General features: G+C 54.9%; 2 protein-coding genes across 12 annotated transcripts; one reads left to right on the plus strand and one right to left on the minus strand.

Annotated features, from left to right (window-relative positions):
• The first annotated feature begins 1,998 nt into the window (after positions 1-1,998).
• On the plus strand, positions 1,999-13,061 carry ZNF707 (zinc finger protein 707). 10 transcript variants are annotated; one of them, XM_009244160.4, is made up of 6 exons: positions 2,043-2,118; positions 2,560-2,640; positions 7,623-7,689; positions 8,642-8,768; positions 9,166-9,282; positions 10,517-13,061. In XM_009244160.4, the coding sequence occupies exons 3-6, from the start codon at positions 7,675-7,677 to the stop codon at positions 11,374-11,376; spliced, it is 1,119 nt and encodes a 372-aa protein (XP_009242435.2). In that variant the 5' UTR covers positions 2,043-2,118; positions 2,560-2,640; positions 7,623-7,674; the 3' UTR covers positions 11,377-13,061. The 10 variants fall into 10 exon arrangements, with proteins under 10 accessions (XP_002819576.2, XP_009242437.2, XP_054375015.1 ...); XM_054519038.2 differs by having other exon boundaries at positions 9,169-9,282; XM_063726907.1 differs by having other exon boundaries at positions 2,058-2,118; positions 2,332-2,690; positions 9,169-9,282.
• Positions 13,062-17,518: 4,457 nt separating this feature from the next.
• CCDC166 (coiled-coil domain containing 166) lies at positions 17,519-24,649 on the minus strand. 2 transcript variants are annotated; one of them, XM_054519041.2, is made up of 2 exons: positions 23,967-24,649; positions 17,519-23,857 (listed from the first exon to the last, which is right to left on the minus strand). In XM_054519041.2, exons 1-2 carry the CDS (start codon positions 24,384-24,386, stop codon positions 22,982-22,984), a joined length of 1,296 nt encoding a protein of 431 aa, XP_054375016.1. In that variant the 5' UTR covers positions 24,387-24,649; the 3' UTR covers positions 17,519-22,981. The 2 variants fall into 2 exon arrangements, with proteins under 2 accessions (XP_054375016.1, XP_002819577.1); XM_002819531.4 differs by having other exon boundaries at positions 23,943-24,639.
• Positions 24,650-27,320: the final 2,671 nt, after the last annotated feature.

The following is a 27,320-nucleotide window of genomic DNA, read 5'->3' on the forward strand; positions in this document are numbered from 1 at the left end:
GCATTTGGCTGCATGCCTCCTGTCGCTATCACTCTTTTACCAATGAGGACTAAACTCTGATCTTTTTTTCTCTTGCCCAAGTTCTTATCTAAAGGGCCTGGGGAGTCTGCCCTACAAGCCATAAAATGTCATCAGATGGGTTTTATTTAACCCTATATAATTCGCTTAGTTTCCAACCTGACTCTGGCATAATGTCACATGGCAGATAAAGGAAATCAAAATATTTTACTCTTTTTTTTTTTTGAGACGGAGTCTTGCTCTGTCGCCCAGGCTGGAATGGAGTGGCGCGATCTCGGCTCACTGCAAGCTCTGCCTCTGGGGTTCATGCCATTCTCCCGCCTCAGCCTCCCAAGTAGCTGGGACTACAGGCGCCCGCCACCATGCCAGGCTAATTTGTTGTATTAGCAGAGATGGGGTTTCACCGTGTTAGCCAGGATGGTCTCGATCTCCTGACCTCGTGATCCACCTGCCTCGGCCTCCAAAAGTGGCTGAGATTATAGGCAGGAGCCACCGTGCCCGGCCTATTTTACTTTTAAATATATTTCTTGGCTATACTTTGGATGCTTTCAGGTCATAGATGGATTCAAAGATTTTCTGATTGGCAATTGGTTGAATAAGCTAAGTGATTACCTAAAGACCTGGAATCTATAGAAAGGCGTGTCTAGGTTTGAACAGTTGGCCGCCCTTGTGTGGGTGGAGTATTACAAAATGCCGAGGCAAGAGACTGAAGGCACAAACCGTTTCAGTATAATAAAGAAAATAGAATAAGAATAGTCATAATACAAATTAGATATAGAGATGATCACGAACAATTATCAATCATTATTATAAACATTATTAATCATTAGCTTTTAATATTACTCTTTGTTGCATTGCTAATATAACTTAGGAATAACCGGTGGGTATAGGGTCAGGTACTGAAGGGACATTGTGAGAAGTGACCTAGAAGGCAAGAGGTGAGCCCTCTGTCACGCCCGCTTAAGGGCTGCTTGAGGGCTCCTTGGTCAAGCAGTAATGCCAGTGTCTGGGAAGGCACTCGTTACTTAGCAGACCGCGAAAGGGAGTCTCCTTTCCTTGGAGGAGTCAGGGAACACTGCTCCACCAGCTTCTTGTGGGAGGCTGGATATTATCCAGGCCTGGCCGCAGTCATCCGGAGGCCTAAACCCCTCCCTGTGGTGCTTCAGTGGTCACGCTCCTTGTCCACTTTCATGCTCCTCCCGTACTCCTGGTTCCTCTTTGAAGTTCGTAGTAGACAGTGGTAGAAGAAATAGTGAAAGTCTTAAAGTCTCTGATTAATGCTGACTTATGCTGCCTTCTCTCTCTGCTTCCGCTACCTAAAAGGGAAGGGCCCACTGTCCTGTAATGACGTGACTTGCTTCACCTTGTCAATCACTTAGAAGATGCACTCTCTTTACCCTGTCCCCTTGTCTTCTATGCAATAAATATCAGTGCGCCCAGCATTTGGGGCCACTACCGGTCTCCGCGTCTTGATGGTAGTGGTCCCCTGGGCCCAGCTGTGTTCTCTTTATCTCTTTGTCTTGTGTATTTATTACAATCTCTCGTCTCCGCACACTGGGACAACACCCGCTTAGCCCCGTAGGGCTGGACCCTACACCCTTGATTGGCTGGAACTGGGTGACTGGTACGAGAGCAAGTGACAGTCTGTTCAAACCTCCAGTTAGGTTACAGTTCACTTTGTAGGATAAACCTTTAGGCCGACTTTAGGTTAAGAGGGCCAGGATCGGTGGCTCATGCCTGTAACCCCAGCACTTTGGGAGGCCAAGGCAGGCGGATCACCTGAGGTCAGGAGTTCAAAACCAGCCTGACCAACATGGTGAAACCCCCATCTCCACCAAAATTACAAAAAAATCAGCCGGGTGTCGTAGCGCTTGGCTGTGACCGGTGCGGGGCCTGCCGGCTGGGGCGGAACCACAAGAGGTGGGGAGCGAGGCGGGCGGCCTGGACGGCCTTGAAGGCCAGCGCGCACCACCGAGACGTGGGCTCCTAGAGGGGCCGGAAGCTTTCGGATAACAACTTCCGCTCGGGAAGTTTGTAACGAAGTCTGGGCTACCGGCGCCGCGTAGTGGATGCAGCATCCTAGTTGAGGACGCCCCTCTGGTGAGTGTGCCCGTGCCCCCCGCCGCCCCTCCGTCCCTGGGTCGTGGGCTGTCAAACCTTCTAATTCTGCGGCCGCCCCAGGACTGCGAGAACCAGCGTCGCGGCTGCTGGGACAGACCGGGGAGGCTGCCGGTGTCCCGGGCTATTCCGGGGCTGTTCTTCAGCTTCTTCCGGCTCAGCCTCCTCTTCTCTCCTCGCTCCTTACACTTGCAGGTTTGTCAGGACCCGGTTGCGTATCGTCTTGCAGCTGGTTTCTCCCTGGCTGACCCCGTCCACGATCGTGACCTCAGTTATCCCTCATAGACACTTTCCACACCTGTGTCTCCAGCCCGATCGCTCCGATGAAACCGAAGCGCTTAGACTTGGTTCATAACACCCAAAGCTCCCCGGCCCCAGGCTGAGCTCCTGTAACCTCCACACCCCACCCTCTAGTCCTCCCAGGCATTCCACCGCGAAGGGGAGGAGGCAGAAACCCGAGATTCGCTGCTGCTTTCCTGCCCGCGCCCAGCCACACAGTCACTGGTGCGTTAGCTCCAGAACTGAACCATTTGCCTCCTTGCCATTCCCACCCTGTAAGTCCTAATCCTGGCCATCTTCATCTGTCACCTGAACGCCTCCCTGTCTTCTCCCCACCCCCATCCTGTTTTGCTGCTTTCTCATTTGTTCATCACAGAGGCTCTTTTTTAAAATGTAGCTTAGCCAGGCGAGGTGGCTCCCGCCTGTAATCTCAGCTCTGGGGATGCCGAGGCAGGTGGATCACTTGAGTCCAGGAGTTCTAGACCAGCTTGGTCAGCATGGTGAAACCCTGTCTCTACAAAAAATACAAAAATTAGCCGGGTGTGGTGGTGCGCGCCTGTAGTCCCAGTTACTCTGGGGAGGCTGAGGCAAGAGAATCGTTTGAACACAAGAGGCAGAGGTTGCAGTGAGCAGAGATCGCGCCACTGCACTCCAGCCTGGGAGACAGAGCGAGACTCCATCTTATTAAAAAAAAAAAGGTAGCTTAGGCCGGATGCTGTGGCTGACGCCTGTAACCCCAGCACTTTGGGAGGCTGAGGCCAGAGGATCTCTTGAGGCCAGGAGTTTTGAGATCAGTCTGGGCAACATAGTGAGACCCCGTCTCTGCAAAAAACTTAAACAATTGCAGGGCATGGTGGCACATGCACTTTTGGTCCCAGCTACTGGGGAGACTGAGGTGGGAGGATCACTTGAGCCCAGGAGGTCGAGGCTGCAGTGAGCTGTGATTGCACTACTGCACTCCAGCCTGGGTGACAGAGCAAGACCCTGCCTCAGAGAAAAAAAAATCCTGTGTTAATTTGCCTAGGGGAAAAAAAGTAGCTATGACAATATCCTTCTGTTCTCCTGTATTAAACTTTGTTGCATTACACATGAAACCATGGCTCAGGATGCCTTGAGGAATCAGGCCTTAGCCTCTTTCCTGGCCTATCTCACGGTTCTCCCCGACTCTGCTTTCCAGGCTGGGAAGCCCAGCCCAGGTTGTAGTGCAAACACAGCTGTTGAGCTGAGGGAAGCGGGTGTTTTTTTTTTTTTTTTTTTTGAGACAGTCTTGCTTTGTCACCCAGGCTGAAGTGCAGTGGCATAATCTCAGCTCACTGCAACCTCCGCCTCCCGGGTTCAAGCAGTTCTCCTGCTTCAGCCTCCTGAGTAGCCTGGCTAATTTTTTGCATTTGTAGTAGAGACGGAGTTTCACCATGTTGGCCAGGCTGGTCTCGAACTCCTGACCTCAGGTGATCCACCTGCCTCGGCCTCCCAAAGTGTTGGGATTACAGGCGTGAGCCACCGCGAATGGCCGGGAGCTGTTATTTTTATCACTGTGGTCATTGCTACTTGCTAGAGGAACTCGGCAAGGTGTTTTGATTGGAAAACACCACCCATGACCCATGTGCTCAGTGTGCCTTTTCATGTTTTTATAGACCGTTATATAACTTTGGTTGAAGTATCTGTTCTAATATTTTGCCCAGTTTAAATTTTATTTCTCTTTTTTATTGATTTGTAGGAGTTACAATTCTTTATATAAAGTCCTTTGTCAGATACACGTATTGGGAATATTTTCTCTTAGTCTGTGGCTTACCTTTGTGTCTCTTTTTAAAAAAAAAAAAATTTAAGCAATAGAGACAGAGGTCTCCCTATGTTGTTCAGGCTGGTCTCGAACTCCTGGCCTCAAGCAGTCCCCCTGCGTCGGCCTCCCGAAGTGCTGGGATTACAGGTGTGAGCCACTGCACCCAGTCGCCTTTTTTTTTTTTTTCTTAACTGCCTTGGTAAACAAAAATTTTTAATTCTGATAAATCCAATTTGTGATTTTTTTTTTTTTTTTTTTTTTTTTGAGACGGAGTTTTGCTTTTGTTGCCCAGGCTGGAGTGCAATGGCGCGATATCGGCTCATCACAACTTCTGCCTCCTGGGTTCAAGTGAATCTCCTGCCTCAGCCTCCCGAGCAGCTGGGATGACAGGCAAGCGCCACCACACCTGGCTAATTTTGTATTTTTAGTAGAGATGGGGTTTCTCCATGTTGGCCAGGCTGGTCTCAAACTCCCTACCTCAGGTGATCTGCCCAACTCGGCCTCCCAAAGTGCTGGGATTACAGGCGTGAGCCACTGCACTCGGCCTCGATTTGTAATTTTTTAAAAGTGCTTTTGGGGATCCATGAAAGAAATGTTTGTCTACCCCAATGTTGTGAAGATGGTCTCTCTGTGTCACCCAGGCTGGAGTGCAATGGCACAATCTTGGCTCACTACAACCTCTACCTCCAGTTTGTGTTTTTTGTTTGTTTGTTTTTGTTTTTGAGACAGAGTTTTGCTCTTGTCGCCCAGGCTGGAGTGCAATGGTGCGATCTTGGCTCACCGCAACTTCCACCTCCCGGGTTCAAGCGATTCTCCTGCCTCAGCCTCCCAAGTAGCCGGGATGACAGGTGCCTGCCACCACGCCTGGCTAATTTTTGTATTTTTAGTAGAGACAGGGTTTTGCCATATTGGCCAGACTGGTCTCAAACTCCTCACCTCAGGTGATCCACCCGCCTCGGCCTCCCAAAGTGCTGGGATTCTAGGCATGAGCCACCATGCCCGACCAACTTCTTTCTTTGTAATCTTATGGCTTTATGTGTTTTTTCTACCTCCTTGCACTGACTCAGGCCTCCAATAAGGTGATAGAGAGAAGCAGTGGGCAGACAGCCCTGCTTGTTCCTGGTCTCAGAGGGAAAGAGCTCCGTAGTGGCCCATGAAGCAGGATGTTTGTTGCAGGTCTGCCAGGTTGAGGAAGTTCTCTTCTGTTCCTTGTTTGCTGAGAGTTTTTGTTGGGATAAGGTGTTGAATTTCAACAAATGCCTTTTCTGCAGCTATTGAGATAATAGCTGTTACATGGTTTTCTCCTTTATTCTGTTGATTTGGTTAGTTATGTCATTTCCTTTTTTTTTTTTTTTTTTTTTTTTTTTTTTTTTTTTTTTTGAGACAGAGTCTTGCTCTGTTGCCCAGGCTGGAGTGCAGTGGCGCGATCTCGGCTCACTGCAAGCTCTGCCTCCCGGGTTCGTGCCATTCTCCTGCCTCAACTTCCCAAGTAGCTGGGACTGCAGGCGCGTGCCATCACGCCCGGCTAATTTTTTGTATTTTTAGTAGAGATGGGGTTTCACCGTGTTAGCCAGGATGGAGTTATGTCATTTTCAAATAACAGTAAATGTTGGGGATTAACTTTGTGATTAAAGTTGATGCTATGCTGTTGAAAGAGTGAAAAAAAAAATCAAGTTGAAAAGGATGTTCATGAAAACATGTAGCAGTTAATGTAACCACCCGTGAGTGTCAGAAGGAGAAAGGGAATGTCTGTGTACCTGCTGTGCTGGAGGTGGGAGGGACGAGGGGTCAGGGTTGAACGCCGAGGGAGCCGCCCCATGCAGTGAGTGTTGAGCGCAGGTGGTGGAGGGAGCCTCCTGGGCACCAACTGCAGTTAATGGGGATCGAACCAGCTGTGTACTCTTAGGGTCCACATCACTTGGTCATGACAGAATTCTTTTTATAAACTGCTGGATTTGGCTTCCTAATATTTTTTGAAAATTTGTGTTTATGAGAGTTTGGTAGGTAATTTTTTTGTAATATCTTTTTTTTTTCAGACAGGGTCTCAGTCTAACACCCAGGCTGGAGTGCAGTGGCATGATATCAGCTCACTGCAACCTCCGCCTCCCGTATTCAAGCAGTCCCCCCACCTCAGCCTCCTGAGTAGCTGGGACTGCATATGTGCACTGCCATGGCCTGCTAATTATTGTATTTTTTATAGAGACAGGCTGGGCAACTGCTGGGCTCGAACAGTCCTCCTGCCTCAGCCTCCTAGAGTGTTGGGATTACAGGCGTGAGCCACTGTGCTTGGCCCCTTGTAATATCTCTATCAGGTTTTCGGTTTGGGTTTTGCTGGCCTCATTAAGAGAGACTGGATAGCGTCTGCTCTTCCTCTGTTCACTAAATAGCTTCTAAGATCAGTACTGTGCTTCCGTAGGCTTTGGTGGAGTTTACCAGGGAATCCAGCTGGGTGTGGTATTTTCTGTGTGGGAAGGGTTCAAGTTACATTTTCAATTGCCTTAGCAGATGGAAGGCTTCCCTTTCTTTTGTCAGTTTCATGATACTGTGTTTTTCATCGAGTTTGTCCATTTCATCTCAGTTGCTGAACCTGTTTGCATGAGTTGCTCCTGACGGCCCTTTAGGATACTTCCGTGTCTGTAGGGTCTGGAGTGACATCTCCTCCCCTCCCCTGACGAGGTAACCAGGCATGGGCCATCTTCCTCCAGCTGGTTCTGTCTCTTCCCAGGGCTGCCTGTGGGGCTGGCCTCTTCTGCATCTTGGGGCTCTGAGCTTTACTCATGAAGGAGGCAGGACCCACTGTGGCAGGAGGGCAGTGGGATGCCAGGGTGGTTCTCCACAGACCTGGGGGTAGAAGCTGGATCTCAGTGGGCTGGGGCCCTAAGGTTTAGGGGAGTTTGTGGCTTGATCTGGAGACTCAGTGAAGATTAATGGGGTTTCTCGGGGCTGCACCAGGTTTTCACTTGGGGGAAGGCTGCGAGGCGGCCTCCTTGTAGCGTACCCGAGAGCATCCTCCGGGCACAGCGCCGTGGGAACGGGCTGCCCGCCTGTCTCCTGAGGAGGAGCCCCCGCTGCCTCAGTTGCGGTTAGACTCTCCAGCCTGTGTTTGCAGCTAGGCTGTTGGCTTTCAGCCAGCAGTGGCCTCTGTCCTCCTCTGGTGACAGGCCTGGCTTGCTATCTGGTATTTCAGAGTTCTTGTGTGTGGAGGTGGCACACCGCACCCAGCTGTCCCTTAAAGATATGTTGGCCCCTCACCACCGCCAAGTTTCCCCACACCTGGTGGCTGTCAGTAGTTACAGAGCAGACCCTGTGTGTGCATCACTCATTTTTCCTGAATTCCCCTTGATTTGCTGAGTCGGGGGCTCCTGGGGTCAGGTGAGGTGGGCATTCCTGGGCCGGCTACACCCGCTTACATTTCTTGTCTCCCCAGATCTGCCCTCCTTGGCACTGTGCTTCCCCAGAGGGGTGGCCTCGCTGTTCCCATGGACGTGGCCCAGGTGAGCCCCGCTGCTGCTGAGCACAGCCTCCCTTCTGCCCTGCCGGCTGCCTGAGACCCCAGCACACATGCGGGGAGGGTCTGTGGCAGCAGCTTTCCAGGCACTGTGCCCGTGTCTGCCATTTTGCCTTCTCTCTTAAGGGGTGGGGAAAGAGAAAAGAAAATTGGGGCCGGGCACAATGCCTCATGCCTGTAATCCTAGCACTTTGGGAGGCTGAGGCAGGTGGATCACGAGGTCAGGAGATCGAGACCATCCTGGCTAACACGGTGAAACCCCATCTCTTCTAAAAATACAAAAAATTAGCTGGGCACGCACCTGTAGGCCCAGCTACTCGGGAGGCTGAGGCAGGAGAATTGCTTGAACCTGGGAGGCGGAGGTTGCAGTGAGCCAAGATTGTGCCACCACTCCAGCCTGGTGACAGAGCAAGACTCCATCTCAAAAAAGAAAAAAAAGAAAGAAAAGAAAATTGGATTCATTGACACTAGGAGAGTAGTGGCTGTTGTAGGAAAATAGACTAGATTCTCTTAGTCCACTAGAGCTACCATAACCAAACATGACACAGTGGGCGGTTTACACACATACACTTCCTCTGTTCTGAAGGCTGACGTCCAAGATCAGAGTGCTGCAGATCTGGTTTCTGGCGGCGGCCACTGTTGTGCTTTGTTCACGCGTGTGCGGGGAGGGAGCCGGGGGGCTCTCTGGAGTCTCCTGTGAGGACCAGGCCCATGGGTCAGGGCCCCTCCCTTCTGACCTCACTTAACCTTAATTTCTTCCACAGAGGCCCGCCTCCAGACACAGCCACTCGGGGCTCCGGGCTTCAGTGAATGGATTTAGGGGACACAAACAATCAGTCCACAGCAGGGCCACCCCCATTCCCCCTTCCCACCCAGACCTGTGGGCTGAGCCTTCTTTTTCTTGGGAATGGCCTCTTCGGGAGCTGTGTGTGTTGCAGGAGCCGGTGACCTTCAGGGACGTGGCCATCTACTTCTCAAGGGAGGAGTGGGCGTGTCTGGAACCCAGCCAGAGGGCCCTCTACCGGGACGTGATGCTGGACAACTTCAGCAGTGTGGCTGCTCTGGGTGAGGACGGGCTGAGCGCTGTGTGAGCACGGGGTGAGCGCTGGGAGAGCTCTGCTGCTGCCTCTGGGTCTGGCTGGTCCAGGACAGTAGTGGGGCCTCCCAGCCGAGGGGGCTCAGGAGCTAGAAGTTATTGGCCTATGTAGACAGACAGGCCCACTCAGCGTTTCTCTCGGGCTCCCTGGAGGCAGCCTCATCTTCCTTCCTCTGACCTTGCCAGGGCCTTCCGTGGGCCTTGGTGTCCAGGCCCCTCCCTTCCTGTCATCTCTGCTTCGGGGTGGCTTCTCCAGGGCCTCCCGAGGGCTGGCCTGGCCTCTTAGGCTGATGCACAACTGCTCTGAGCCTCGACCCTCACTTTGTCCTCAGTACAAGTAAAACAGAACCTTTTCTCTCCTTTGAGAAGGATTTTGCAGCCCCAGACCAGACCTCGTCTCTCGCCTGGAACAGTGGGAAGAGCCGTGGGTTGAAGACCGGGAGAGACCTGAGCTCCAGGCAGTGCAGAGAGGGCCCCAGCCAGGTGAGTGCCGGGCTGTCTGGGCTCAGCTGGCCCCGTCCCTGTGGCCCACAGCTCCTGGGTGAGTGCTCAGCACGCTGCAGTGACCGAGGGTGTGTCCTTCCCATGGGAGAGCAGACACACAGCCGCTCTCTAAATTAGACAGGCATTAGAGATGCAGGGGCGGCCACGCTCCTGCCCTGATGGACACTGGCCGGGGGCGGGGCTCGCAAGGCATGGTGGTGCAGGATGACATACAGCTGCAGCTCGGGAGGGGCCCGAGGCCAGAGTGACACTTGAAGGCTGCACCTAGCCACCCAGGTGCTGTCCGGCGGAGGCCATTGGTGTGGGTGTCTGACCTCCTTGTGATGGCCACGTGGGGTCCCAGGCCTGGTACTGACTGCACGTGAGGGTCTCCAGGTATGTGGCTCTGGGTAGGAGTTTGCTCCACGTCCATGTTTGCAAAACTGGGACAGTGACCATACTTCCCTCCATTAGGTGAGGGTTGCTCTTGGGGCAGTGGTCAGAGGGGTTTTGCTTTTTACTTAGATTTTCAGAGTGGGATGGAGCAGCTATGTGAACACGAGCCCTGGGAGGTCCCTGAGTGCGTGGAGTCCCTGACTGGGAAGTGTCGGATCCCTGGGTGTGTGGAGCCCCCGGCTGGGGAGGTATCTGGTCTCTGGTGTGTGGAGCCCCCGGCTGGGGAGTGTCAGGTCCCTGGGTGTGTGGAGCCCCCGGCTGGGGAGGTGTTGGGTCCCTGGGTGTGTGGAGCCCCCGGCTGGGGAGGTATCTGGTCCCTGGGTGTGTGGAGCCCCTGGCTAGAGGGAGCCATGGCTCTGAGGCTGAGTGGTTGAGAATCATGTGGAGCTACCCGTCTTCCAGACAACATCTGGCACGACCTCCACCTGCATGAGTGGGGCCTGCCGGCGTGGACAGGGTGAAAGGACACTCTTGCCCAGTTGCTTCTGTTGGTTGGCAGGCATGTGTTGGTGCTCCCTCACGTCAGCAGTGCCAGGTGGCCTGCGTGCCACCGGGGCTGGGGAAGCATCTGAGCTCATCTTGGTTTCCACTGTTGATATTTGTGGCTCATCTGTGTTTCTTTGAACGAGTTTTCCTGATCACTCGTAGCCATGTGGAATGAGCTGAGTAGACGGAAGCCAGTCCACGCACACAGCAGGAGGGTCCTCTGGGCTTTGCTGGAGGCACTGCCTGGCTGTGGGCCACTGGCTCTGTGTAAGGGTGTCTGTTCCTTCCACAGGGGCAAGGAAGTCTGCAGACCCCAAGAGACACTGTGATCATCCAGCTTGGGCTCACAAGAAAACCCACGTGCGGCGAGAAAGAGCCAGGGAAAGAAGCAGCTTTAGGAAGGGCTTCAGGCTGGACACGGATGACGGGCAGCTTCCCAGAGCTGCTCCAGAAAGGACAGACGCCAAGCCCACGGCTTTCCCGTGTCAGATGCTCACGCAGTGTTGTGGGCTGCGGCCGGGCCGCAGAGAGCGCCGGAAGCAGCGCGCGGTAGAGCTGTCGTTCATCTGCGGCACGTGCGGGAAGGCGCTCAGCTGCCACAGCCGGCTACTCGCTCACCAGACGGTGCACACGGGAACCAAGGCCTTCGAGTGCCCCGAGTGTGGCCAGACCTTCCGGTGGGCTTCAAACCTGCAGCGTCACCAGAAGAACCACACGCGCGAGAAGCCCTTCTGCTGCGAGGCGTGCGGGCAGGCGTTCAGCCTAAAGGACCGCCTGGCTCAGCACCGCAAGGTCCACACCGAGCACAGGCCCTACTCGTGTGGCGACTGTGGGAAAGCCTTCAAGCAGAAGTCCAACCTTCTCAGACACCAGCTGGTGCACACCGGGGAGCGGCCGTTCTACTGCGCGGACTGCGGCAAAGCCTTCCGGACCAAGGAGAACCTCAGCCACCACCAGAGGGTCCACAGCGGGGAGAAGCCCTACACCTGCGCCGAGTGCGGCAAGTCCTTCCGGTGGCCCAAGGGCTTCAGCATCCACCGGAGGCTGCACTTGACAAAGAGGTTCTACAAGTGCGGCCACTGCGGGAAAGGCTTCCGCCACCTGGGGTTCTTCACGCGGCATCAGAGAACTCACAGGCACGGGGAGGTGTAGGGGCGCCCGAAGCGTGGAGTGCTGCGCCTCTGCGGGAGTACTGGGCCCTGAGGGAGGGCTGCAGTGAGAAGTTGCTCTTCAGCCTGGAAAATCAACCTGAAAAGAAGCCTTCTCAGTCCTCAGAGCTCCCCAGTCCCCCGAGTTTTACTGGGAAAACTGCCAGGCGGGAGAAGCGGATCCATGGGTACGCCGGAGATGGCGGGGGCTGCGCCCCAGCACCGGGCATCCTGGGGATGTGCTGAGAGCGTGTGCGACCCCGGAGCCACATGTCAGGTCTGGTTCAGAGGCGGAGAAGCCTGCCCGGTGCCCACAGCTGTCTGGCTCAGGGACTCCACCCTGGCCCCGAGTGGCCGTCTGCTGGGCCTTTCCTTCCCGGCTCTGCACCGCATGCTGGCTGCCCGGTCTGGCTTCCCTTCTTGTCTCTGTCTTGGGGGAGGCAGCTGTGAGCATTGCACAGAGGCAAAGACCCTCCTGCAGCCTCTGCGCTGGGCCATAGAAACAAGAGCCTTTGTAATACTGAACCTCATTCAAGGATTAGGGAGTGGTGATTAGGTCAGGGCCACCCCCAGTGTTGCAGGAACGGCCTCCACCCAGCTCTGTTGGTCAGAGCCTGGGTCACGCACCTGGAATTGGGAGATCAAGTTGGGTCTCAGGGCAGTGAGGTGGCCATACCCACCACAGGGCATTTCGTGGGGAAGAGGTGACCTCTTCGTTTTAAACTTAAGGTGTCTGCTTATCCAGCCAGAAATAAAAATCTGCCAGTGGTGTTCCCAAGGGAAGACCCCCGTGGGAATGGATCGGGACACTGCTGTGTTTCAGGTTAGCCGATTATTTTTGCTTTTGCCTGTTTTTCTTTAAGAATTGCAGCCAGGCCAGGCGTGGTGGCTCACGCCTGAAATCCCAGCTACTCGGGAGGCTGAGGCAGGAGAATCGTTTGAATCCGGGAGGTGGAGGTTGGGGTGAGCCAAGGTTGCGCCGTTGCACTCCAGCCTGGGCAGTAAGAGTGAAACTCCATCTCAAAAAAGAAAAAAGAAAAAAAGAATTCCGGCCAACAGATGCACATGTAATGTTGCAATCAGAAACGAGTTTACAAGAAATGGGACGAGGAGAAGGTTGAACACACCGAGAGGAAGCCGCGAGCCAGATCCGGCTGGAGATGCCACCAGACGGCCAGCTTTCCGCGGGAAGACGGGCACGCAGAAAGGCTGAGGGGGCCGTGTGTGACCCTGATAGGAGCAAACCAAGTGCGAAGTCATTTTCGAGACAATCATGGAAATGTGGGCATGGGTTGTGAGTCGGGTGGGTGCGCCGTGAGTCGGGTGGGTGCGCCGTGAGTCGGGTGGGTGGGACGTGAGTCGGGTGGGTGCGCCGTGAGTCGGGTGGGTGGGCCGTGAGTCGGGTGGATGGACTGAGTCGGGTGGGTGCGCCGTGAGTCGGGTGGGTGCGCCGTGAGTCGGGTGGGTGGGCCGTGAGTCGGGTGGATGGACTGAGTCGGGTGGGTGGGCTGTGAGTCGGGTGGGTGGGCCGTGACTTGGGTGGGGGTGAGGAATTGGCTGCTAGCCGTGATGGTGACACAGGGTTACGGAGGAATCCTCACTCAGATGCATTTGGACGTCTTTGTGGGGAAATGACGTGGCACCTGGGATGTGCTTTACAATTCTAATAAAGAGGAGAAAGACACAACAGTATTGGCTGAATGTTGACAGCTGTTGAAGCCGGGAGGTTGGTGTGTTTGAAAGTTCCCCAAATCTTTTATTTGCAGGGTGAGTATGAGTTTCTTTGTGCTCACTGAAGACTCTAGAGAGCAGCTGTCAGTCATGGAGTCACAAGGCTGCCTTACCAGGACACCACAGGCGGCAGCACAGACAACACAGGTTTATTCTCTCCAGCTCTGCAGGCTGGAAGTCCGAGGTAGAGGTGTCAACAGGGTCTGTTTCCGGCGAGTGCCCCCTGGTTCAGAGGTGTCCTCATGTCGGTAGGGGCTTTGGTGTCACCTTGCCTTGTGAGGGCACGGATCCCATGGGCAGGGCCCACCCCTATGACCCCATTGAAGCCAAATCACCTCCCAGAGACCTCCTCATACCATCACGTCGGACCTAGGGCTTCCACATGGGAATTTCAGAGTGACGATTCAGCCCGTAGTGGAAGCTCCTCTGGGTCTGTCCTGGCCCACAGACCCTGTGCAGGAAAAGCACTTTTCCCTGCAGGGCAGGCCCTGGCAGAGCCCAGTGATGCTGTGAGGGCCCTGCAGGATAAGTGGAAATCTCCCCAGGGGGATATGGGGGTGCCTTTCTCTTACAGAATCCAGGCTGGTAAAAGCGCATGTGTGTTTCGTGTCTGGTTTGTCCCCTGCCCAGTGGGCGCCGTTGGAAGGGCCTTCAGGTGCTTGAGCGCAGGTGGGGACGGAGCAGCTGGTGTCTCGGCAGTAGATGCGATGGATCATAAAGACTTGGGTTCTGAGCGCCCTGCAGGAAGCTGCTGGCCACATCCAGGGTCACCTGTGCCTGGTTGTTAGTGCCTCACGATGCTGTCACTTTGTGACGCACTTGTGCAGGATTAAATGTGAACAGCAAAGACGTGGGAGATGCGCTGTCTCGTCGGATGATGGTCAGTTGTCCAAGCGGGCTGCCTTGCTCTTGGTGGCCCCATCATCCAGGGCTCACACACTGGATGGTTGGGCCACAGTCGTGGTGCCCCGGGTGGCACGCTTTCCACCCTGCTTAGCAGGGCTCCAGGGCTCCAGGTAGAGCAGGGGGTCCCTCCCTTGGCATTTCCCCAGGGAGGAGCATGGCCATGCTCAGCTGCGGTCAGGCTGCTGCTCTTAGCTGTCTTTCCTTCTAACACTCAGGCTTCCCTTCCTGCCTCCCAGGTCGCTGGAGAAGGTCAGGCCCACAGAAGAGGCCTGGGGAGAGAATGGTGGTGAGGAGGCTGTGGGGGTGCGAGGGACCGGGAGGCTCTGCATCTTGCCCTGTTGGCCTCCTCACCACCCAGGCAGGGGTGGGGTGACAGGAGGGGCTCACAGCAGGTGTCCCGTAAGGAGCACCTTCCTTCCCGGGGCCAGCAGCCGTCACTCCCTGTGGGCGTGTAGAGCCGAGTTTTCTCTGCATTTATCTTGGGCAGAGGATGCATGAAGCTACCAGAATGGGTGCACAGCAGGGTCCGTTGACAGCCATGCCTGTGACCTAGCCTTCCACCCCTCTGTCTCCAGGGGACACTTACCTGGCCTTTGTGTCAGCGCTCAGCACGTGTCCGGTGTAAAGTCCACCGAGATTAGCTGGGCATGGTAGCGGCCACCTGTAATCCCAGCTTCTCAGGAGTCTGAGGTAGGAGAATTGCTTGAACCCGGTAGGCGGAGGTTGCAGTGAGCCAAGATTGTGCCACTGCATTCCAGCCTGGGCGACAGAGTGAGACTCCATCTCAAAAACAAAAAAAAAAAGTCCGTCGAGAGAGCAGGTGGCAGGTGCAGCTGAGAGCTCCAGGAACGGGAGGGCCACGTGGTGGCCACTGGCAGCCTTGACTGAAAGATGAAGGAGTCCATGGTGCTAGGAGGAGGAGTTGCATCCCAGCAGGCTCAGCTCCTGGAGCTGCCTCTCTGCACTCTGAAGGGAGGCCCAGTGGCTGCAGTATTCTTCTTTGGGAAGTACAATGCCAAGTAAATAAAGATATTTGGGGTCATTCTAGTTACAACAAACTCTACTCATTGTTGTTCTGGGTGTTCTTGGGGTCCGCCGCGCGTGCCAGTCTTACAGGTCCTCACACCCATCGAGACCCTTCAAACGAAGAGTGTGCGTGTGGAGTTGGCAGAACCTGACCCGGGCCAGGGTGGAGGGACAGCTGCGTCACTGAGTGCACGTCCAGCCCTGATAGCTCGCTCTGTTGTGTTTGTATCTGTGACCTCTTGGGAGCTAAATCACGGGCCCACCAAACGAAACGTTTTGGGGAATGTGAAATGGGTGGGTTTTGAGCTGGTCCCCAGTGTGAGCTTAATGTTGGAGCCATGTTGGATTTTAAAACTTCAGAGGCTCCTTTTCCCGGGGCCAACCATCCTGTGTAAAATTCGAGGGCCGATGGTGGAGGCCTGGAGTCCGATTACAGTGGTAATGATGAGGGGAGACCAGCTGTCATGCACCTGAGCACCCAGAATCACTCACACTCCCCACTCCTCCCCTCCCTACACGTGCACACTTGGGAAGTGTGGCAGCCTGATTGCAGGAGAACCATGATACCACACAATCCAAACAAAGGCAGAGCAGCCCCACCTTAGGACAGGTGAGCCTGTGGCCTCCACACCCATTGCCACAGCTGGAGAGCTGTGTCCTTTCCACAGAGGGGTCAGCCAGCCTCGTCTTCTAGTCACACTACTTCAAAGGTGCTCGGTCCACTCACCCCACCTCCAGCTGCAGTGTCTCCACCGGGGACCACGGCCACCGTGTCCATGAGTTGCTGTGGGCCCCCTGCCCCCATGTGCCGGCTGCTCAGCGTGTATGTCACAGCCTCGGGGATTTTTTTTTTTTTTTTTGAGACGGAGTCTCGCTCTTGTCGCCCAGCCTGGAGTGCAGTGGCGCGATCTCGGCTCACTGCAACCTCTGCCTCCCAAGTTCAAGCAATTCTCTGCCTCAGCCTCCCGAGTAGCTGGGATTACAGGCACCCGCCACCACGCCCAGCTAATTTTTGTATTTTTAGTAGAGATGGGGTTTCACCATCTCGGCCAGGCTGGTCTCCAACTCCTGACCTCGTGATTCACCCTTCTCGGCCTCCCAAAGTGCTGGGATTACAGGGATAAGCCACTGTGCCCAGCCGCCTCAGGGCCTTTTTGCAACTCCGGATGTGGGAGATGACAAAACCACAATGCAAAGGGGGGAAAGGGTGGAAACAATTTATTTGAAAAGGAACAAGGAAAGTTGAGTGGCTAGTTAAAATTTCAATATTTGGACACTGCTGAACAGATGTTGGGTGGACCCAGCAGCCGGGGGGCTGTGGTGGGCTGTACGGCGGCCGCTGAGCAGTAGGACATGCTCTCCATCGCCCATCACCTTCCTTGGGGTTTACTCAGCAACTTGGCTGGCCGTGGCCCTGGAGCCGCACGCCTGAGCATCTAAGGATTTCCTAAAGGGGCCTGAGGTCTGTCACCTGGACACGTGACTTGAGAGACAGGGAGTGACCCTCTCAGATGATTTACAGGTTGGGAGAGGAGAGATGTCTAAAGGGAAATACACCAAGTCTTTTGTGGCAACTCAACAAAACTGATGGCTTCTGCCTTGTTCTTCAGGGCAGGTCCTCCTGGCTAAATCTATTCAGCGTGCAGATGCAGACCTAGTCCTACTCTTTTCCTGATTCCATTTTCCCCTTTAATCCTGTAGATAAAATCCAGCCCTAGGCCAGGCGTGGTGTCTCACACCTGTAATCCCAGCACTTTGGGAGGCTGAGGCAAGCGGATCACTTGAGGTCAGGAGCTTGAGACCAGCCTGGCAAACATGGTAAAACCCCGTCTCTACTAAAAATACAAAAATTAGCCGGGGGTGGTGGTGGACGCCTGTTGTCCCAGCTACTCGGGAGGCTGAAAATGCACCTCTCCAATTCCCCTTCGGCCGCCCCTCCTGGCAGCTGCTGAGTGTTGCTGGCCACAGCCCTCAGGGGCCGCCACCTTTGCTTTGACCTTCGCTGACGTGGATGTTTGTTCCAAGGTTACGCCCCTTCCTGGGGCCGCATCCAGGAACTAGTAGATGGAGGGGTGCTAATGCCTGGCCCCGTGGCTCCTCTCTCAAGGACCATCTAGCTGCAGACCCCCACACAAGCCCTGCCATGCCTGCACAGAACTCACCTCTCTCTGCACAAGCTCCCCACAGCAAACCCCCTGCTGAGTGGCCCGGGGTCGGCCCTGGGTGTCTGGCCCACAGCATAGCAGATCAGACCTTCCACCTGGGGCCCAGAACACCCAGGCTCACGTCCTCTTCCTTGCTCGAGTACTGCCCTGTCCTGTCCTTCATACACAGCCAAATCCCCTTGCTGTGGATCACCGGGGCTCTGACTGGTCTGATGTGAAGAGAGATGTTCTTCTGCCAGAAGGGGTGGAATGCAGTTGGGGTTCCCTTGGCCAATATATCAGGCAACTTTTGTCTACAAAAAGAGAGCTAAGTGCACATTATTTTAGTGAAGTTTATTCTGAGTTAGAATTCACACAGGACTACTTCTGCTCTCCAGGAAATACAGCACAAAGGGTAAAGCCCCCTTACTGCCCCTACTCCTGTGGAATGAGCTCTCCTGATGGTGGCGTGTGTCCACTGTGAAAGCTGCCGCTACCAGCATGGAGTCGGGGTAGCCCTGAAGTCCTCAGACACAGAAGCCTGTGACAGGACGCAGCCCAAGACACTCCTTCGCGGATGTGGTTCCAGGACCCACAGGGTGCCCTCAGGGTTGCCTACTCCAGCCTGATGCTTGCCCAGCAGTGACTGTCTCAGCCCACGCACTAATTCCAGCTCCTGTAACAGACTCCTGTAAAAGACCCTTGGCTTTGAAAACAGCTTATGTGGGCTTCTTTTTTGTTCTTGTTTTTGTTGTTGTTGTTTTTGAGATGGAGTCTCGCTCTGTCTCCCAGGGTGGAGTGCAGTGGTGCAATCGCGGCTCACTGCAACCTCCGCCTCCTGAGTTCAAGCGATTCTCTTGCCCCAGCCTCCCAAGTACCTGGGATTACAGGCGCAAGCCACCACACCCAGCTAATTTTTGTATTTTTAGTAGTGACTGGGTTTCTCTATGTTGGCCAGGCTGGTCTTGAACTCCTAACCTCAGGTGATCCACCCGCCTCGACCTCCCAAAGTGCTAGGATTACAGGCGTGAGCCACTGTGCCTAGCCCTTTTTGTTTTCAAGATTCCCCTTTTCCCCAACTCCCCTGGATACACCTATAGCCTGCCAAATACCCCGAATTGCAATTCTCTGCCATTCTCAAATCAGCTCGCTTATTTGGAGAGCTTGTCTCTTGAGTTTCTTTTTAGGTTGACACAACAAATACTTGTCCATCACCTGTGTAGGTTTGTGTGTAGGCACAAACCTGCGTGTGTGTGCTCCTCGTCCTGTGGAGTCGTCCTGCGCGCCCTGCATGTGCTTCTGTCATTCCATCTGTGTGCACTCTTTCCAGCAACCGCATGCTGTCCCATGAATGTGTCCTGCGGAAGGACACAGCCTGCAATCCCAGCGTTTTGGTGCTGTGAATTCTGCCGCAGCGAATGTCTTTGCTCTTACATCTGTGTGCACACGTGCCTATATCCCCGCTCTTACGTCTGTGTGCACCTGGGCCTTGCCAGGTTCCTGCAGCTGCTGTAACAGAGCACCCCAGACCAGGTGGCTTCAAACAACAGAAACGAATTCTCTCACAGTTCTGGGGGCCTGATGTCCAAAATCAAGGCATCAGCAGGGTGGTGCTCCCTCTGAAACCTGTAGGGGAAGGATCCTCCCTTGCTTCTTCCAGTTTTGAGTGTTGCCAGCAGTTCCTGGCAGTTCTTGGCATGTAGAAAATCACTCCAATCTCTGCCTCTGTTGGCACACGCGTTCTCCCTGTGTCTCTGTCTTCATGTGACCAGCTTCTCATAAGGAGACCAGTTACATTGGATTAGGGCCTACCCGCATGACCCCAGCTAATGACATCTGCAACAACCTTATCTCCAAATACAGTCATGTTCTGAAGTACTGAGGGTTAGGGCTTGAACATAAATATTTCAGGGGACTCTGCAACCCACAACGAAGGTACACAATGGATTCCTAGAGGTTGATCTGCTGAGTCAAAGAGCAGGGCTGTTTTAGATTTAATAGCAGCAGACAGCCAACAAAATCAGGAGCGTTCCACACTCCCAGGCTCTGCAATGACATGGGTGCCCTCCACAGCCCCTTACTCTGGGTCTTCCTCATCCTGGCACTGGCTTGACTTGCCCCTCCCCGTTTCCTGGGCAGCATGCCTCCCTTCAGACATGCATCGGCATTTGTACTTCTTTGGTGTTCAAGTCGTTTCCTGTGTTTTCTGGTTGGTTGTTGGGTCTCTGGTGTTCGAGTCGTTTGCCTGTGTCTTCTGGTTGGTTGTTGGGTCTCTGGTGTTCGAGTCGTTTGCCTGTGTCTTCTGGTTGGTTGTTGGGTCTCTGGTGTTCGAGTCGTTTGCCTGTGTCTTCTGGTTGGTTGTTGGGTCTCTGGTGTTCGAGTCGTTTGCCTGTGTCTTCTGGTTGGTTGTTGGGTCTCTGGTGTTCGAGTCGTTTGCCGTGTCTTCTGGTTGGTTGTTGGGTCTCTGGTGTTTGAGTCGTTTCCCGTGTCTTCTGGTTGGTTGTTGGATCTCTGGTGTTCGAGTCGTTTGCCTGTGTCTTCTGGTTGGTTGTTGGGTCTCTGGTGTTCGAGTCGTTTCCTGTGTCTTCTGGTTGGTTGTTGGGTCTCTGGTGTTCGAGTCGTTTCCTGTGTCTTCTGGTTGGTTGTTGGGTCTCTGGTGTTCGAGTCGTTTCCTGTGTCTTCTGGTTGGTTGTTGGGTCTTTTCTTATAGCTCCTTATAGAGTTATCCTTCATATGTTTTATTTGTTGTAAATATTTTTGCCAAGATTGTCATTTGTCTTCCAATTTATGGTGTAGTTTACCGTAAGTTTTTCACACTGATTTCCTGTCTTCACAGAAAATCTTTTATGCCTCCGAGTTTTCTTTTCTTTTCTATTTTTTAATTTTATTTTATTTTGAGACAGAGTCTCACTCTGTCACCCAGGCTGAAGTACAGTTGTGTGATCTTGGCTCACTGCAAACTCCACCTCCTGGGTTCAAGTGATTCTCCTGTCTCAGCCTCCCAATTACAGCTGGGATTACAGGCATGTGCCACCACGCCCAGCTAAATTTTTGTTTTTTTTTTAATAGAGATGGGGTTTTGCCATGTTGGCCAGGCTGGTATTGAACTCCTGACCTCAAGTAATCCACCCTCCTTGGCCTCCCAAAGTGCTGGGATTACAGGCATGAGCCACCACGCCTAGCCTTGGGTTTTCTTTTTTAAAAAATTCTTTCCACATCTTCACATTATTTCCAAATTTACTTCCAATACTTGATGTTTTTACTTTTAAAAAAAGTTAACAGACTTTATATCTTTAGGGCAGTTTTAGGTTTACTGAAAAATTGATCACAGAGTACAGAGATCTCATAATACCCCTTCATAGGCACTTTCCCCTATTATTATTTTGAGACGGAGTCTCACTCTGTCACCCAGGCTGGAGTGCAGTGGTGCCATCTTGGCGCATTGCAACCTCAGCCTCCGGCTTCGAGCGATTCTCCTGCCTCAGTCTCCCGAGTAGCTGGGATTACAGGTGCCTGCCACCACGCCAAGCTAATTTTTGTATTTTTAATAGAGATGGGGTTTCACCATGTTGGCCAGACTGGTCTTGAACTCCTGACCTCAGGTGATCCGCCCACCTCGGCCTCCCGAAGTGCTGGGATTACAGGCGTGAGCCACCGCACCCGGCCACTTTCCCCTATTATTAACAGCTTGCCTTAGTGTGGCTCGTCTTCTGTGACTGACAGGCAATATTGATATGTGACTTTTAACTAAAGCCCACGGTTCACATTAGGGCTTCACTCTTGGTGTTGTAGATCCCATGGTTTGGAAAAACCACGTTTGCACAATTGTAGTATTGTATGGGGGTAGTTTTGCTGCCCTAAAAATACTCCTTGCTTCACCTTTTCACCCCATCCTCCCCCAACCCCTGGCAACCACTGGTCCTTTTATTGTCCCCCCAGTTTTGCCTTTTCCAGAATGTCGCAGTTGGAATCATAGGGCGTGCTGCCTTTTCAGACCGGCTTCTTTCACTTAGCAATGTGCACTTAAGTTTCCTCTGTGTCTTTTTATGGCTTGACAGCTGGTTTTTTTCAATGCCAAATAATATTCCATTGTCTGGATGGACCAGAGTTTATCCATTCACCTATTGAAGGACATCCTGGCTGCTTGAGTTTTGGCCGTTATTAATACAGCTTCTATAAACATCCATGTGTGGGATTTTTGTTTGTTTTTTTGGAGATAGAGTCTTGCTCTGTTGCCCAGGCTGGAGTGTAGTGGCAGATCTCAGCTCACTGCAACCTCTGCTTCCCAGGTTCAAGCAATTCTTCTGCCTCAGCCTCCCTAGTAGCTGGGATTACAGGTGTGCACCACCACACCCGGCTAACTCCATGTGTGGGTTTTTATATGGACACAAATGTTCAACTCCTTTGGGCGAATGCCAAGGAGCACTATTGTGGATGGTACGGTGAGAGTACGTTTAGAACCTGCCAAACTGTCTTCCCCAGTGGCTGTGCCATTTTGCCTTCCCACCAGCAATGAATGGGAGCTCCCATTGCTCCTCATCCTTGGTGGCCTTTGGTGTCCTCAGTGTCCTAGATTTATCCACTTACAGGTGTGTTTTACTTTAACGTTTGGATCTTTATTCACAAAGAACAAACCTCCCAGACTGGCTGAGTGAGTGGGCTCCCTTTCCTTTTTCTAGGGCCCAGCTGTCCCCCTCCCCAACACAGTTCTTGCCCCAGGGCCAGACACCCTTGCTCCAAAAAGCTACACACACAGCGACAACCCAGCTACACAGACCCTGTGTGTAGGGAGCTGCACCGGGCCCTCCAAGCCGGGGAAGCTGCCCGCCTCGCAGCAGCTGTACCCACCTCCCTGCCCGCCCGCCTCGGGCGCAGAGCCCCAGCGTTGGCAGCTCCTCCTAAGGGGACAGAGATGGCTCAGGTGGGCCCACCCTGGTCCCTGGGGGTCCTCAAGCGCCTGGGAGGAGCACCAGGGCCAGGCCGCGGGAGGTGCTGCGGGGGACTGGGGGCACCCACTTGAGACCCCAACAAGGGAACTCAGGGCCCCGGGGAGAGGGAAGCCCGGGCTGGGCGCCACAGGCCTGCTCAGAGGGAGGAGCCGGCCCGCGGGACAAGGAGCAAAGAAGGCCACCACCAACCCGCAGAGCCGCAGCCACCTCCACGCACCCCCCTCCACGCACCCCCGGAACCCACGCCTCCCGGACCGGAAGCGCGGCGCCGCTCTAGCCGCGGGCACTCGCTGGTCGCGTCGCGGCCACGATGCAGCTTGAGCGCGAGCTGGGCGGGCGTCCCACGCAGCCCAGAGAGCGACCCTCCACGGAGGGGCATTTTAATAACCGCCTGTACACATCCAGACGCGACAACTAAATGCAACACGTGACCCTGGAAGATGGGGACAGCTACAGAAACACTTGGGACGGGTGACAAAGTTGTGATGTGAGCGATGATGGGAATAATATTCCTCCACGGTAAATGTCCTGGTTCTGATCACTGCACTTCGTCGCCCGTCCGCGCCCGCCAGTGCCCGGGCTTGCTCTGAGCCTGCCGGCTCGCGGTGGGGCTCCGCTGAGGGCAGGGAGGCGGGGTCCCAGAAGGCATTCAGGGAAAGCAGGCGCTGAGCTCTCTTGCAGCTTGGAAATTGGACGCACGGATGAGTGGCCGGCCGGAAATGCTAGAGCATGCACGCGGGTGTCAGAGCCGCCTGGGGGCCACGCCTTTATTAACCATTGCATTATCCCCGTAAACGTCCTGCGCGCCTGACTCGCCCACACCAGGGCCTCCCGGGCCTCCCTCTCTGCAGGTTCAGGCCCTCCCCGGGGAGGCTTCTGCCGCAGCTTCAGCGTTCACGCTCTCCTCCGATTGTGCGGGGAGAAGGGCCGGATCCCGATCCCGGGACAGGCCAGAGCTAAGCTTGGGGCCAGACTTCGTAGAGCGGAGAGTGTCCTGTGAGGGCACCCTCAATGAGGACCCCGAAGAAATCCGAGAGCCCTGGAGTGACTGCGCCAGCGACAAGGCCCGGGAGCCTGCGCGCGAGGCGGTCAGGGATGGGATCCGGGATCCCACCTTTGAAGTGGCCAGCGATGGGACCCTGGAGTCCATGCTCGATAGCACCAACGAGGGGACCCGGGAAGCCTCGCGCGACGGGACCACGGACAAGGCCCGGGAGGCCGCGCGCGACAGTACCACAGACGGGGTCTGGGAGGCCGCGGGCGACGGACCTATGGGGGCGGCTAATGACCCGGGGCGCGAGGTGGGCTGGGAGAAGGCAGGCGGCTCCCAGAGCGGCGGACCTCCGGGGCCCCTGCGCAGCCAGCCGTGCACACGCACCAGGTCCCGCGTGTCCTCGTGCTCGCGGTGCAGCTGCTCGCGCTGTTCCAGCAGCTGGCGCCGCGTGTGGTGCAGCAGCTGGGTCCGGCGGAGCAGCAGCAGCAGCTCCTGCCGCAGGCGCCAGTTGTCCGCTTTGATGGCCTGCGTGTGCGCCACAAGCGCGCGCGCCGCCTCCCGCTCCGCGCGCCGCGCCAGGGACTGCACGCGCTGACGCGCCTCGCGCTCGAAGGCTGCCTTGTCTTCCAGGAAGCGCCGCTTCACGCGGTGGAGCAGCTGCGTGTGCTCCACGCGCATATGCAGCAGCTCGCGCTCCAGCGCCCGGATCCGGGCCAGCTGCTCCAGCTGCAGCACCTGCGGCGGGGGCGCCGTCAGCTCACCCCCGGCCCGGCCGCCAGCCCCGCCCCGCCTCACCCCGGCCGCGGGCGGGCGCACTGGCCTTGTAGGGCTGCAGCTCCTGCACCTGCCGTGCCATCTGCGCCGCGCGCGCCTCCATCTCCAGCAGCTGCGCGCGCACCCCGTCCTTGCGCCCGTGGTAGAGCGAGGCCAGTTCCGCCCGCTGCCAGTGGATCTGCGCTAGGTCCACGCGGTTCTGCTCCTCCAGCCGGACGATGGCGTTGGCGCAGCGCTGGGCGCGCGCGCTCACGTAGCTGGCGTAGAGCCGGTTCTCCTCGCGCAGGCGCAGCGCCTCGCTGTCCAGGAAGGCGTTCTCCCGCAGCACTTGGTCAACGCGCTCCTCGCAGGCGTCCAGCTGCTCCGAGAGCAGCGCGTGTTCGCGTTGCAGGTACTGCGCGCGCTCCGATAGCGGCTGCTCGGCACCCGCGGCCGCCGCACCACCTGGCTGGCTTCCCGCGCTCGGCCCGCGCTTTTTCTTGGGCGCCATGGTTTGGTGCCTGGACCACCAGGACTGGTGAGGGCAGCGACCCCGGCCCCTTCCCCAGTTTAGCCCTTCCTCTTACCTGGCCTAAATATTCTACGCCCCAGGCCCAGAGGTGGGACGCGTCTCAGGGTCACGAGGCTTTTGGGGAGGCAGATCGGGGCTTTGGGTCGGGGGTCAGGGCAGCTTTGCCAACCTTTACTCGTGGGCTCCCGCTGGACCTTTGCTGTCCGTCTGGGTGCGCCCAACATTAGTAATGTTGCTGCTCGGCGGCCACGGTCTCTATGGAGACAGAACTTAGTCGTCCTCTCCCACCCCCACCCCGTTACTCAGGCGATGGCCGACTCCTTCATTCCGCACAACTCCCTCATCCTAAGTCGCCCGTGACTGCTTGTGAATGCGCCCCCAGAGATAGGGCCTGAGCTGACAAAACTGGGCTTCAGACGGACTCCGAACGTGCTTCTCAATCTCACAGACCCCAGCAGCGCCCTTCGCCTTCGGTTCAGCAATGGGCCTTCTCCCGGGTTGTCCCCCACTTGAAGAGGAGCTTCCCCCCCGTTTCCTGAGTGAAATCTCTGTGTTGTCAGGAGGGATCGCTTTCCTGGAGCATTCGCCTCTTCAGGGACCCTTGCTTTCCTTGAGCATTTCTTGATTCCTTTGGTGAGGCCCCCTTGGGAATTGGGGTTCCTGAAGTATGGAGTCCACTGGGTGCCTGGAGAGCGTTTCTCTCTGAAGGTCCTGAGCGCGCGCGTGCGGCACCGGCTCAGCTCATCCGCGGCTCTGCAGCTGGGTAGCTTCCCTTCCCCGTGTGCCCGGATGGCTGGAGGGCATAGGGATCCAACAGGGACTGGCTTTTTCTCCTTTTCTGTTGACTTTGTGGACACAACATCATTATTGAAACCATCCCTATAAACTTTATTAAATTAATCAGGGAAGAAAGGAGGCGAGAAAGGAAAACAAACCCAGCTTGCAGCTCGCTCAGCATTCATTGTGAGGTCAGCCTGCCTCCCAACCCCTTCCTCAGAGCTGTTTTGGTGCCTGTGGCCCCAGAATCACACAGACCCTGTCACACGATGAGAGGTCCCCATAACTGCTCTATAGGTAACAACTTAAACATTGTAAAATGTGAAGTTTTCTATTTGACAGGTCCTGCGTACCGACGAAGCGACTGACCCAGCTGGTCTGAAGCACCCCCACGAGGAGCTGATGCGCCAAAGAACGCAGGGACCCACATCCTGAGGACTTCATCCCCTTTCCCTGGCCAGTTGATGACCCCATTTTACAGCCCCTCACCTGCCACAATCCCCTTAAAAACCCCAGGCCAGAACTCAGGGAGATGGATTTGAAGGTCCCTCCCATCTCCTCGCTCGGTGTCCAGGGATCATGACACTGTTTCTCTGCTGCAAACTCTGCTGCCTCGATGTATTGGTCGTTACTGCACAGCGTGTGTCACAACCTGTTGGTCCTGTAAGATTTGCCTCTGTCTAGACCAGCGGTCCCCAGCTCCCATTCTGTTAGACGCCTCAGGAACAGTGTGTCCAGCAGCCTTTGACACACAACTTAAATCGACCCCTATTTTGTGTCCTGTCATTATAGAGTTGAGTTTCTGCCCAGTTTGTCCACATTTGCTGGGATGTGGGCAGATGTGACGATCTTTGTGAGGGACACAGTTTATAAAACCACATTTGCACAGAGGTTTGTGGTGGAGATGATCTGGTGGCTCACGGACATGGCTGGGCTTGCTCTGATCAGCCAACCTGCCTGAAAGGTGCAGCAGGGCCTTTTAAAATTAGGAACACGATTGAGGCATTTTACTCCTTGTAAAAAAATGTATTTTAGGCTGGGCGTAGTGGCTCACGCCTGTAATGCCAGCACTTTGGGAGGCCGAGGCGGGCAGATCACGTCAGGAGATCCAGACCATCCTGGCCAACATGGTGAAACCCTGTCTCTACTAAAAATACAAAAAATTAGCTGGGCGTGGTGGCAGGCGCCTGTAGTCCCAGCTACTTGGGAGGCTGAGGCAGGAGAATGACGTGAACCTGAGAGGCGGAGCTTGCAGTGAGCCGAGATTGCGCCACTGCACTCCAGCCTGGGTGACAGAGCCAGACTCTGTCTCAAAAAAAAAAAAAAAAAAAGTATTTTATAAGTAAAAATAAGAGGACACAAACTACCAAACAAAGCATTAACATTGTAAGAGGACATTGACTTATAAACTCCTAAACTGCATCTGAATGTTGGCTTTAATATGTAGGCTTTTAATATGAAAACGGTGCCTCTCCTGTCACAGAAAATTGGGAAAAGACCACATACAATCATGAGAAACACATGACCCTGCATCCATGCATCCCTGCATCCCTGCAGCAGGGACTCATCTGGGGTGGGGGGCAGGCTCATGCGCAGGGGCGCTTAATGCCCAGCGTTGACTCTTCTGGTTCCTTGCCATGGCCACACCCCAGTGCTCTCCACCCTGCTACCCTCAGGCCTTGTGTGGGGTCACTGTCCCCATTTGACAGATTGAGAAACTGAGGCAGCAATAGGCAGAGGCCTGCTCACACGGGCCAATCGGGTCCCCCACAGTCTCAGACCCCGTACCATCCCAGGCCACGCCATGTCTCGGCTCTGGACTGCTCTTTCCCCTACCCCCAGCCCCACTGCACCTGCACATCTGCCACTGGAGGGTCTCGGTTGCTCTTGGCCTTTAAATCCCTGGTGAGGTAAGGTTTTTAAGTTTTAAGTCATCCCTGCCTGTGGGTTTCTTGATTTTCCTTTGCTTTAAATCTCACCAATGCCTCCTCACAGAGAGATCTGGGAGCCTCCTGCTCTCCTCTGTCGAGGCATCCTGGAGGCTTTCTTCTTCCCAATTCTGCATTTCCCACTTCTGCAACCCCTGCCCCACCCATCAACTCCATGGAATAGTTGGGGGAGCCCTGACCCCAGCCC

Source organism: Pongo abelii, chromosome 7 (assembly GCF_028885655.2).
Source record: "Pongo abelii isolate AG06213 chromosome 7, NHGRI_mPonAbe1-v2.0_pri, whole genome shotgun sequence".
In the NCBI taxonomy this organism is placed as follows: Eukaryota; Metazoa; Chordata; class Mammalia; order Primates; family Hominidae; genus Pongo; species Pongo abelii.